Here is a 12,205-nt window from a genome sequence, read left to right on the forward strand (position 1 = left end):
ATTCTGCCCTGTCAACAGCTTTCACAGGCATGTCAACATCACTCACTCCTCCTCCATTCTCTTCCTTAGATGCAGCCATGTACAACACCTCCGGCGGCCCCCCCGAGTCACCTGTAGCACCCACCACGTACGGTACGTGCCACGCGCTGTGTGCGCACTCCGGGCTCATGAGCCTTGTCCCCATGGGTCTGTCTACACTAGCCCCTAGTTCGAAGTAGGGTGGTTAATGTAGGCAACCGGAGTTGCAAATGAAGCCTGGGATTTGAATTTCCCGGGCTTCATTTGCATATTGCCGGGCGCCGCCATTTTTAAATGTCCGCTAGTGCGGACTCCGTGCCCGCGGCTGCACGGACTAGGTAGTTCAGATTAGGCTTCCTATTCCGAACTACCGTTACTCCTTGTGGAATGAGGTGTACTGGTAGTTCGGAATAGGAAGCCTAATCTGAACTACCTAGTTCGTGCCGCGTGTAGCCGCGGGCACGGAGTCCGCACTAGCGGACATTTAAAAATGGTGGCGCCCAGCAATATGCAAATGAAGCCCGGGAAATTCAAATCCCGGGCTTCATTTTCAACTCCGGTTGCCTACATTAACCCCCCTAGTTGGAACTAGGGGCTAGTGTAGACAGACCCCATCAGCTTTGGGTGGCCCTTCCTGCGAGGAAGGAAATGCAGCTTCCCGATAGGCCACCTGAATTCCTGAAGCACATGGAACAGGGGCACCACAAGCCACCTCCAGTCTGAGAGCAACAGCTGCTGCAGCAGCGAGCTCAAGCCGACACAGCGACGCCTGGGCCTGGGAAGAGCAGGGTGTGATCCCTGCTGTCTCTGTCTGGATGTGTGTAATGCCACCCGCTGCCATGGAGTCACGAGGCCACAGCTGCAAACTGTGCAGTGCAGCAAGGGAGGGAGTCGGAGTCTGTGAGCTAGTGGTTTAGAGTACGCGTTCGTTTGGTTTGGTCCTTTCGGTAACTGCTCTGACCTTTTGCCCATCGCTTATAATCACTTAAAATCGTTTCTCTGTATCTGAGTTTGCCTGAAGTGTTTGGTAAATCTGCTCGGGTCTACACGGGCTGGAGTATGTCCTATTGCATTGATGAAGTGGTGAACCAATTAATAAGCGGGAGTTGGGCAAGGCAGTATTTTCCGCTGGGGATCTGGCTGGTGCCCTTCTCTGACTCATCAGGGACTCTGGGAGCATTTGTGTAATCTGGGCGGGTGTGTGGGGCTCCGCGTACTGTTGTGCTGAGTGGTGGCAGAGCCTGGAGGGGATTGCTGTACGACCCTAGCAAAGGCCCCCGGATCCAGTCACCCTGGGTTCTCTGGCCAGTGACAGTGGTCTCCTTTTCCAATGAGAGCCCAAGTAAACCCAGCGCCCAGGGGACTGATCCTGCTCTCCCTCGCCTGCTGACAGATCCAACTCTCAAGGCAGATGACAGCAACACGCGCATCCTGATTGGCTGCCTGGTGGCGATCATCTTCATCCTGGTGGCCATCATTGTCATCATCCTGTGGAGGCAGTTCTGGCAGAAGATGCTGGAGAAGGTGAGCAGACCCTGGAGGCTCTGCCAGTGCTGGGCTCCTTTCCGCAGCTGCGTGTCAGCCCCACTGGTGAAGCCAGCGCAGCCCTGAGGGTCATGCAGTTTGCTCGGAGAGACCTGGCTAGGAATTGGTGCCACTCGCATCCCTCCAGCATTCACAGGCGAGCACATGGACCTGCTTTTGCAGCCTGATCTCGCCTAGCCGCTGTGGGTACGTCTACACAGGAAAAACAGACCCATGACACGGCCACAGCTGGCCTAGGCCAGCTGATTGGGAGTTGTGGGGCATGGGCTGCACAGCTAAAGAATTGTGTAGCCGTTCAGTGCTGGGCTGGAGCCTGGCTTCCGGGAGCCTAGGCAGCCCTCCCCGGCAGCTCGCGCGCCCTCCCATGGTCCAGCAGACTGTTCCCCAGCAGCGTCTCCCCTCCCCCTGCACCTGGGTTCAGCAGTCCCGCCTGGTTCACAGGAAGACTGTGTTTCAGTCCCAGTCTGCCAAGCAGGGTCATAGAATCGCAAGGCTGGAAGAGCCCTCAGGGGTCATCGAGTCCAGGCCCCGGCCCAAGGCAGGACCAGCCCAACTCAATCAGCCCAGCCAGGGCTTTGTCCAGCCGGGACTTAAACACCTGTAGGGTTGGAGATTCCACCCCCTCCCTAGGGAACCCAGCCCAGCGCTTCCTCACCCGCCTAGGGAAATAGGTTTTCCTAATGTCCAACCTAGACCTCCCCCCCCCCACCCGTAACTTGAGACCATCGCTCCTTGTTCTGCCATCCCTCACGACTGTGAACAGCTTCTCGCCAGACTCTTTGGAACCTCCCTTCAGGAAGTTGCAGGCTGCTATCAAATCCCCCCTCACTCTTCTCTTCTGCAGACTGAACAAACCCAACTCCCTCAGCCTCTCCTCATAGGTCATGGGCTCCAGCCCCCTCATCATTTTGGTCGCCCTCCGCTAGACCCTCTCCAGTGTGTCCACATCCTTTCTGTAGTGGGGGCCCCAGAACTGGACACAGTACTCCAGATGTGGCCTCGCCAGTGCCGAATAAAGGGAAAAAAGGATGTTTTCACCCACTTGATTTGTCTTGCTGCCTTGGTTCACTGGGCCTATTTGTGTGCCCTGAGCTGGTAGTGTCCTTTGCCATGTCCCTGTACTTTCTCCTGCTGTGTCCCCACCTCTCAGGCTTCTCGGCGGATGCTGGATGATGAAATGACTGTCAGCCTCTCCCTGCCTAGCGAATCCAGCATGTTCAACCACAACCGCTCCTCCTCATCCAGCGAGCAGGAGTCCAGCTCCACCTATGACCGCATCTTCCCTCTGGGTCCAGATTACCAGGAGCCCTCGCGGTTGATCCGCAAGCTGCCGGATTTTGCCCCAGGAGACGAAGAGGCAGGTGAGAATCAACAAGCAAGTTCTGCAACTGGCAGCCTTTTTGAGCAGAATGCTCCTGCTGTACCTGTCCAGATGCAGCTCCAGAGGCATCCGCTGGGAGTAGCAGGGGCCATTCAGTCACTCCAACCCTGACCTGCCAGCCAGGAGCTGAGCTCACATTGAGGTGTGGTGGAGCCATTCTGGGCATACACGCCAACGCTTCCTTGTGGAAACAGTGGATTTGTCTGTCTATGCAACCTCAAAAACCGAAAAATGTCACGCAAAGCATTTTGGTTTGGTAATGCTGCTGTCATGCCTCATGGGAGTGGTAGTCCAGGTGCCTCCTCTCTGGGCTCGGCTTTTTGGTTGGATTACATCTACAGTTTAGACAGAAACATCTCCTGCTTCCACTCGGAACTGGAGTGAGACCATTTCACATCACACGACAGCCAGCCCAGTGGGAGCGACTTTATCCTAGAATCATAGAAAATGAGGGTAGGAAGAGACCTCAGGAGTCATCTAGTCCACCCCCTGCTCGAAGAGGGACCACCCCAACTAAAGCAGCCACGTTAGATTGTTACTAATCTTTGTTAAAGTTGAACCAGCGTATTTTATTTGATTACAGAATTTCAGTTTGCCCTTGCCCTGTGCAGTGTGTTAGTGAACTAAGTCTCAGCAGCCTACGTCAGTGACTCTCCGTAGCTCCCCCAGCAGCAGGGCCAGGCATGGAAATCGTTTCCTCAATCACAGTGCCCTGTCTACTAGCCCACACTGCCTCTTTGAGAGTTTCACAGAGTCTAGATGGAATATTGACAAATACAAAGTCAGTTGCATGGGAAGGAGCAACTGGAACTGCTCCCAGCCGTGGCTCTGGAGAAAGTGGTGATGTCTCTGAGCAGGGGGCACAAGTTCTGGTGGAGGATGCTACTGGCTTCCCCTCTCTTCCCTCGCGTCACGTCCCATCCCCCCCAGCACCAGTGCTAGCCTGGAAATGTGGAACGAAGTTCAGGGAAGTGAGAAGACTGGACAGGTCTTAGGCCCCTTTGAGCTCCCCAAAGCCTGGCAGCTGGGAAAGCAGGTGGTCCAGCACATCCTCTGTGTGACGTGGCTCCAGGGACAGATGCTGAGCAGCTGAGGTGTTCTCATGCTCTTCTCTCCCCAGCCTGCAGTGGAGCCGTCAAACCTGCCCAGCCAAGTGGCCCCGAGGGAGTCCCCCACTATGCAGAGGCTGACATTGTGAACCTGCAGGGGGTGACCGGCAGCAATACCTACTCCGTGCCTGCCATCACGATGGACTTGCTCTCCGGCAAAGATGTGGCAGTGGCAGAGTTCCCGAGGAAGCTGCTCACCTTCCAGGAGAAGCTTGGAGAGGGCCAGTTTGGGGAGGTGAGTGGCTCTTACACTCTCTCCGGATCCAGTCTGTTCCCTTGTGCCGTGGTGTCCTGCTGGGACACTGCCAGTGAGAAGTGGGTTTCACACGAGAGACCCCCCCCCTGGTGCTGAAGCAGACAGCCTGCAGCAGACCCCCTTGGAGCTTCGGTCGGTACCTGGAATGGGAGCTCTCCAGGGCCCAGCTGGCTGAGTTGGCCCACCCATGTCTGTGCTGAACAAATGCCCATGACTGTAAAATGTGCTGCCACTTTATTTCCTAGGTCCAGGATAAAGAGTCTTCCTGCCTTCTAATTATCTCCCCAGAGTGCACCCTGAGGCATGACAAGCCCCCCTCCCCAGTTTGGTCTCAAGTGCGCTGCATTCCTGCGAGTTCACATCTCCTCCCACCCCACTAACTTGGTATGCTAAAACAAAAGACAGGACTATGCAGCACTTTAAAGACTAACAAGATGGTTTATTAGATGATGAGCTTTCATGGGCCAGACCCACTTCCTCAGATCAAATAGTGGAAGAAAATAGTCACAACCATATATACCAAAGGATACAATTAAAAAAATGAACACATATGAAAAGGACAAATCACATTGCAGAACAGAAGGGGGATGAGGGGGGAGGTAAATGTCTGTGAGCTAATGATATTAGAGGTGATAATTGGGGAAGCTATCTTTGTAATGGGTAAGGTAATTAGGGTCCTTGTTGAGACCTCGTGTAAAGTGTCAAATATAAGCATGAATGACAGTTGAGAGGATTCTCTTTCAAGTCTGGTGTTAAAAGGTTTTTGATGCAGGTAATCAAGTCGTTGAGACAATGCCCTTTCTGGTTGAAATGGCAGGAAACTGTTTTTTCTTTGTGATCCTGTCTAATATCTGTTTTGTGGGCATTGATTCTTTGGCGAAGTGTCTGAGACGTTTGTCCAGTGTACAAAGCAGATGGACACTGTCGGCACATGATAGCATAGATTATATTTCTGTGCACAGGAATATGTGTTCTTGATCTTATAACTCACTTGGTTGGGTCCAATAATGGTATCAGCAGAGTGAATATGTGGACAAAGCTGGCAACGGGGTTTGTTGCAAGGGAAGGTACCAGGGTTGGTATTAGTGTGGTATGTCCTGTGGTGGTTGGTAAGAATCATCTTGAGGTTAGGTGGTTGTCTATAGGAGACTATGGGTCTGTCTCCCAGAGCCTCTTTGAGTATGGTATCCTGTTCCAATATAGGCTGTAGTTTGTTGATAATGTGTTGGACAGGTTTAAGTTGGGGGCTGTAGGTGATGACGAGTGGTGTTCTATTGTTGGTTTTCTTGGGTCTCTCTTGAAGTAGCTGGTTTCTGGGTATTCGTCTGGCTCTTTCAATTTGTTTTTTATTTCTCCGGGTGGGTAGTTGAGGTTTGCTAGTGACTCCCAATTGCATTCACCTACAATCCTGAATTTGCCTGTGGACTGCAAGAGGCGAATAAACACCCTTTGTCTGGCAGAGAACGTAGGCTTTGCCTTAGGACAGACTATAGGAACACATTTTTAATACACCCGCAACCCTGCAATAAGTCTGCCAAAGAGAAGAGCGGGGTGGAGGAGACAGCAGCCTTCAGCTACCTGAAGGGGGTTCCAAAGAGGGTGGAGCCAGGCTGGTGTGGGGGCAGGTGGCAGAAGGAGGAGGAATGGGAAGGTCTAGGTTGGATAGTTCGGTTGGGTCACTCGGGGTGCTGATCAGGCCACTGATGCCTGCCTTCCTGCCCTCTGGGGCTCCCCACCACTCTGTCCTGCTGGCCAGAAACTCTCCCCTCTCTCAGCCATGCCACAAAGTTGGATTTACTGCCCCCCAGTAGAGTAGCACAGACACTGAGCTCAGCTCTGGGAGGACTCAGCTGTAAGGGCTCAGCAGCCAGGAAACCAATCCCCAAAACCGCAAATAACCCATTTTACCCTGGGTAAAAGTTTTACGGAGAAAGCTAATCAAGATGCTCCCTCACCTCCTTTATCAGCGGAAGAGAGACGCATGCATGGAGGTCGCTCGCCTTCCCCCAGGCAGCAATGTTTTTAGTAAGTATAAAGAGCGGGATTTAAGTGCTTGCAAGTGCAAACAGACAGATCAAAGTAAGTTACTAAGCCAACATAAACAAAACACAAGCCAGCTAAATCAAATCCACTAAGAAACTTGTCACATGCAAATTCTTACACGAAAGCTCATGATGCCATCTACATTTTTTGTTCCTCTCTACAGCTAGGTTTACACTGCAGGGCTAAATTGGAACAATAAACACAATTTGCGATATGCAAATTGCATATCTTTTTCCAATTTACTTTCGAAAGAGGCTTTTCTGAAATTTGGCATTCCTACATGGTGCCAAATTTTGGAAAAAAAGTGCTCTTTCGACATATCCCTTCTTCTTCATAGAACGAGGTTTACAGGGATGGCAAAAGAGTGTGTCCACTTTTAAAACAAAAATATTTTTTTTTTGAAAAAGTGGATGCCTTCTGTGGCTGCGGCGTTACTTTTTTGGGATACCTCTGGTATCCCCCCCAAAAAAACAATGCAGTCTACACATAGCCTAAGGTACGGCAAGACTATTTGTTTTTAAGTCTTACCTTACACAGTTGTTCTTGTCTCAGGCCAGAGTTGATATTTTTCTGACCTGGGTCCAGCAGCTTTGACTTCATTTCCCCCTCACTCTCCCTCCCTCGGCCATGTGTATCCTCTTAAGGTGGCAATTTCAGAAGCCAGCTGAAGACCAAAGCTGATCACCTTCCATTCCTTAAATAGACTTTCCCTGGGGCAGGAACCCTTTGTTTAGCACTCATGGAAAAATACCAGAGTCAAGGTGGATTCCAGTACCGGGGGCATGGTCACGTGTCTTTATAGGACCAGCCACAGTTGGAGCTTTTAGGACTAACATGACCATCCACAGGTCCTTGGTTTGAATACTGAGCCTAAAATATCACTACTGGCCTTCATTAGCACATTTAGAACTAAAAGCAGATTCACACTTCATATTTCTAACTTTACATGTGAGAATGGTACATGGACAAACCAGGATATACAGATTCAATAGACTGTAACTTTAAAAGTATGTTACACAACCTGTTTTGCATAAAGCATCTTTGAGTTATGCATATTCATAAGCCAGTTTTCTTAAAGCGAGGAGGGGTCATGACCATGACCTCCTGAAGCTTCTTCCAGCCCTAATCTTCTGTGAGTCTGCCCCAGAGTGGTCGTTCTTATGTTCTTGAGACTAAATATGCCTGCAGGGGCAGCGAGGGGCGCCCCACTGTTTCCAGGAAGGGAGCTGTGGTTGTCACTGGCTGGATCTGAGTAAGTAGTTCTATTGCTAGTTCTGGCTCTGGGGCTTGTTCTGTTGGCACTGACAGGAGGGAAAGGCAGTGAAGGTTTGTGTTGACCATCAGCTGGAATGTACCGCTCCTGGGGAACAGGTCTGCAGGGTCTGGTGGCACTGATGTGTCACCGCATGTTCCAGAAGAGGGCTGCGCTGCTGCCTCGGCTCAGGTCTGTGTCCAGTTTACTGCTGGTGGGCTGTATTCGCTCAGGTAGCAACAGGGGTCAATGTGGCACTTTCCACCTTCTGGCCAGAAGGCAGTATGGCTAGAGGCACTGACTACCATCCATGCTTTCTCAGAGTACTCTGCAAGGCCTTTGATTCCTAAGCCAGGGAGAGGGGCGAGGAGTGCAGCAAAACACAATCACCACTCCACCACCTGTCAGTCACTTTCAGGACCAGAGCTGGCAAAGCAGCTAGGAAAACGGTCAGAACTGAAAAGAACTGTTGTGGCTGAAGTGTCAAGGGTCTGATTTGGCTCCTGTTTGAGTATAAGCCTCGGTTGCTCTGATTTGACCCCCAAGAAGTCCCAGGTCCTGGAAACAAAAGAACTGGATGGCAAAGGTAAACACTACCCATTGCTCCCTCTAGGTTCATCTCTGCGAAGTGGAGGGAATGGAAAAATTCATGGACAAAGATTTTGCTTTGGACGTCAGCTCCAACCAACCCGTCCTGGTAGCTGTGAAAATGCTGCGAGCAGACGCCAACAAGAACGCCAGGTTTGGGTTCATGTGAAGTTTGACGACTCAGCCTCCTGTTACCCGGGGCCTCTGCTCTGTGTGTTGTCCGAGAGCCTGCTCCAGAAGTCCCTTTTTCAGAAGCTAGTCAAGTCTCCTGTGTGTTCCCGAATCCATTTGGACACATCACCCTGCCCTCCTTTAGCAAGGACACAATGGAGGCAGGAGAGGCGCTCTCGGCAGCTATTTCTTATCTAGAGCCTTGGGGAGCTCCATTCAAAAGCAGCATCACCAGCCGGGGGAGTCAGGAAACAGGTCACATGTGGCCTTCCTGAGGGCGTGTGTAACTGCAGCCTTTCATTACCAAGTTCTGAGCATCAGCCATTCATGTGTCACCCGCTGCTGGGTCAATTCCCCACCTGCCGCTTTGCACCCAGCTCTTCATTCTGGCCCCCCCCTGCTGTTGCCTACCTGCCCCTGAACCGATATTTGCAAGTTTGATTTAAAATACTGCCCGTGTTCAGTCCACGCCACTGGGCTTCTGCCATCTCGGCAACTGCAAACCGCACCATCCGGGCAGGCTAGGCCAGGCTCCCGGCAGTTCACAAGTTGTGGGAAAGGGGGCGGAGGGGCCTTGGCATCCGTAGCGATTTGTGCAGAGCAGCATCTCTGAGTGGCCTGCAATGCCCCCGCCACCTGACAGCGGTCTAATCTAGTTGGGCGGTGACCTCAGTCGCTACAGCAAGTCCTGTGTTCTGCATTCAAAATGGATCGGGTTGGAAGAATGCTCCCAAGAGAGACGAGTCAACCGCACAGGAAGGAGCGGGGCTTTTACAAATTAACTTCTTGTTGTTTATTTCTCTGGCTAGTATGTGGTTGTCACCGCTGCCTTCTACTTTGGAATCAGAAGTGCTCAGTTTGCAATCAGACCCTGTGTCATAGGCCTTATACAGCAGGTGGAGAGTCTCCTTTAGCTCAAGTGGTGAGGGGCTATGCACTTAGAGCAGGCAGATCTGAGTTCTGGCCTCACTGATGCCATGAAATCCCAAGTAGTCATTGGGCTGCCGCACAGGGAAAGCTGAGTAGTGCCAGGGAGCCACGGGTGTGTTACAGGTAATGGGCACAAGTCTGGGGTCCTGCAATGTGGGCTCCCTGCTGCATGCACTAGCCCCCCTAGAGCAAACCCTGGTGAAGCTGAACTGGAGGCTAGACCAGGAACACGCTCACAAGAGCGTTGGAGCTGAGGAAATAAAACCAAGAGACTTTTAAATCCAAGCCCTGGAAATGTGAAGTGCAGGCTGCACGGGCCCCAAACATTGGGAAATGCCCGTCAAGGCACCCACGCGCCTGGCCTCTCTTCTCCCTCTGTTCTGTTCCTAGGGCCGGGCCGGGAGTGGCTCTGGGTCTCCCAGCTCACGCAGACAGTGGGCCAGCAGCACTGCTGCCATGGAAGCTGGGTGGGGAGCAGTGATCCTAGGGGCTACATCTAGTCCAGCTGCACCAGCTGCTGCTTGGGAAGCCCCAGGCAGCTGGCTCTGGGGACCACCCGAGCAGGACCATTGGCACCGGGATGTGGCTAGAGAGCAGTCCCCGGGAGACGTGACAGCAGGGGCCCCAGAAGTAGAGATTCAGCCACGGTTATCTCTGGTAAGAGTGGATGGACGGGACGTGGGCTGTGAATGTTTATGTATTGCCCATGGCCCATCCATGACCTTGACCAAAACTACCCGTGACTGAAGCTTGGCCTTCCTGCTGGGACCCATGCACAACCTGTCCAGCAGCACCTGTGGAGGTCTGAGCACACTCAGCCACGTCACGCAGGAGAGTTGGGGAGTAGCGGCTAGGTCGTCTTCCAGGCCCTTGTGGTCCTAAGGGAGCAGCCGGCCCAGGACTAACATGGTTTCCAGGGTGTAGTTCCTGGGGAGTGAGGCAGGACCCTGGCAGGTCCAGCCCAAGAGAGCTGCCGTGTGATGTCAGAGCCGTGGAGCCTTAGCGGAGGTTTCTGGAGGAGCAAGTTGCCTCTGTGCCATTTGTTCCCTGTCTGACCTGGGCCATTGGTATGTTCTGTGAGTAGCCAGCTTGCATGGGCAGGTCCCTGACTTCTCCACCATTTGCTGCTCCAGACGGACGTCCCAGGCCCTGAGCCTGGTACCCCCTGGCAAAGGTGCAGCAATATTTTCCCGCTAACATCTGCCTCTAGCAGCGGTGTCCTTTGCTGTGCAAGTTGCTCTCTGGGGGCCTTTCCACCCTTGAATAGTGTCCCATTAACTCCAGTGGCTCCGTCCGTCCGTCCATCCCTGTGGGTCCCCTAGGTTGGCTGGGTGCGTGGCACTAGCCATGGATGACCACGCGTGCCCATGTGGTTTTGTTTCTGAAAGGAACGACTTCCTGAAGGAGATTAAAATCATGTCGCGGCTCAAGGACCCCAATATCATCCGGCTGCTGGCCGTGTGCATCACCGACGACCCTCTCTGCATGATCACGGAGTATATGGAGAATGGAGACCTCCACCAGTTCCTGTCCCGCCACGAACCCCAGCACCCCCCGCACAGCAGCGCACCCATTGTCAGGTAGCCTCTGCCTGTCCCCTACGCAGAGTCTGCCGCCCTGCCAGCATGCTGGGCAGAAGGGCGCAGGCATGTGGGAGTTCATAGGGGACACAGAAAGGGGAGGGTATGACTGGGTAGGGGAGCAGGTGAGAAGGGGGGCGACTGGCTGAGGAGTGTGGCGAGGTAGGTGGGAACTGAGGAAAGGGAGGACAGGTGACAAGAGTGGGTGTGTGTGGGTGGAGGTGAGGCAGGGGGGATTGGAGGGGATGGGGGCAAGTGGCGGGAGTCTGGGGGATGATGGGGCGGGGGGGGGGGGTTGGTGTGACCAGGTGGAGACGCTGAGAGCACCAGCAGGAGAAAATGCCCATTTCATTGTCATGTGTTGGGCTCCAGCTTGCGGTGCTGCCCTGTTGTGGGGATGTACCGAACCTCTGAGTAGCAGGAGTAGGAATCTGTCCAGGCTGCTCTGCCCTCCGTGCTAGGCTCATTCTTCTGTGCCCTACTGGAGGGACACTCCTCCCCTGACTGGCCGCTCCAGCCTGCTCCGTGATTCATCCACCATGGGAGCCACTCGTGCTGTTGGCGTGCCGGGTTCGCATTTCCAAGGGCAGGCTGTGGGGAGCTGCTCCGGGTTAGGTGACATGGCTCCCAGCTGGCTCAAGGCCTGCTCCTCAACCTCACCCCTCCTTTGACCTTCCTGTCGCTGCAGCTACTCGGACCTGAAGTTCATGGCCACTCAGATCGCCTCCGGCATGAAGTACCTGTCCTCTCTGAATTTTGTGCACCGGGACCTGGCCACACGCAACTGCTTGGTGGGTAAGAGCTTCACCATCAAGATTGCGGATTTCGGCATGAGCAGAAACCTGTACAGTGGAGACTACTACCGAATCCAGGGGCGGGCCGTGCTTCCTATTCGCTGGATGTCTTGGGAGAGCATCTTATTGGTAAGTGGGGATTGCCAGGGAGCTAGTGAGAGCTTGGGGAGCACTGGGTGAGCATGGGGAATGGGTTTCAGTGCCCCTGCCTGTAGCCGTCTCCTAGGATTGGTCAAGGGGCAGGATGGAATGGGGGCTCCATGTTGACATGTGTGGCCCAGGGCATGCACTCGGTTGCTCTGTAGTTGAGTGACGCCCGAGCAGGGCCAGTGGGTGTAGCTAGAGGCCTGGCTTGATCATTGCAAATGGCTCTTTACCTGTTTGGGCAGCTGTGTGCGTGTGGGGCACTTTGTCCATGGCAAGTCTTTCCTGAGCCAGGGCCTTGCCAAGTGAGCTCATTTCTTGAGGTCGCCTCCCTCTTAGGCCCTGTGACAGCTACTTGGGAAGTCAATCAGATCTGCTCTCCAGTCATCCATTG

The 12,205-nt window shown here is 53.4% G+C and overlaps 1 protein-coding gene across 3 annotated transcripts in view; it reads left to right on the forward strand.

Moving 5' to 3' along the window:
* The window catches only part of DDR2 (discoidin domain receptor tyrosine kinase 2), a 47,512-nt gene that overhangs the window by 27,779 nt on the left and 7,528 nt on the right, over window positions 1–12,205 (forward strand). For all 3 annotated transcript variants that reach the window (XM_075937092.2, XM_075937095.2, XM_075937093.2), the window contains 7 exons: window positions 70–132; window positions 1,412–1,542; window positions 2,714–2,924; window positions 4,065–4,288; window positions 8,218–8,345; window positions 10,682–10,873; window positions 11,562–11,796. In XM_075937092.2, the coding sequence (XP_075793207.2) occupies window positions 70–132; window positions 1,412–1,542; window positions 2,714–2,924; window positions 4,065–4,288; window positions 8,218–8,345; window positions 10,682–10,873; window positions 11,562–11,796 (1,184 nt within the window). The remainder of the gene's footprint in view (window positions 1–69; window positions 133–1,411; window positions 1,543–2,713; window positions 2,925–4,064; window positions 4,289–8,217; window positions 8,346–10,681; window positions 10,874–11,561; window positions 11,797–12,205) is intronic.

The sequence above is a fragment of the Pelodiscus sinensis genome, chromosome 9, assembly GCF_052426305.1.
Source record: "Pelodiscus sinensis isolate ZL-2025 chromosome 9, ASM5242630v1, whole genome shotgun sequence".
Taxonomy (NCBI): Eukaryota; Metazoa; Chordata; order Testudines; family Trionychidae; genus Pelodiscus; species Pelodiscus sinensis.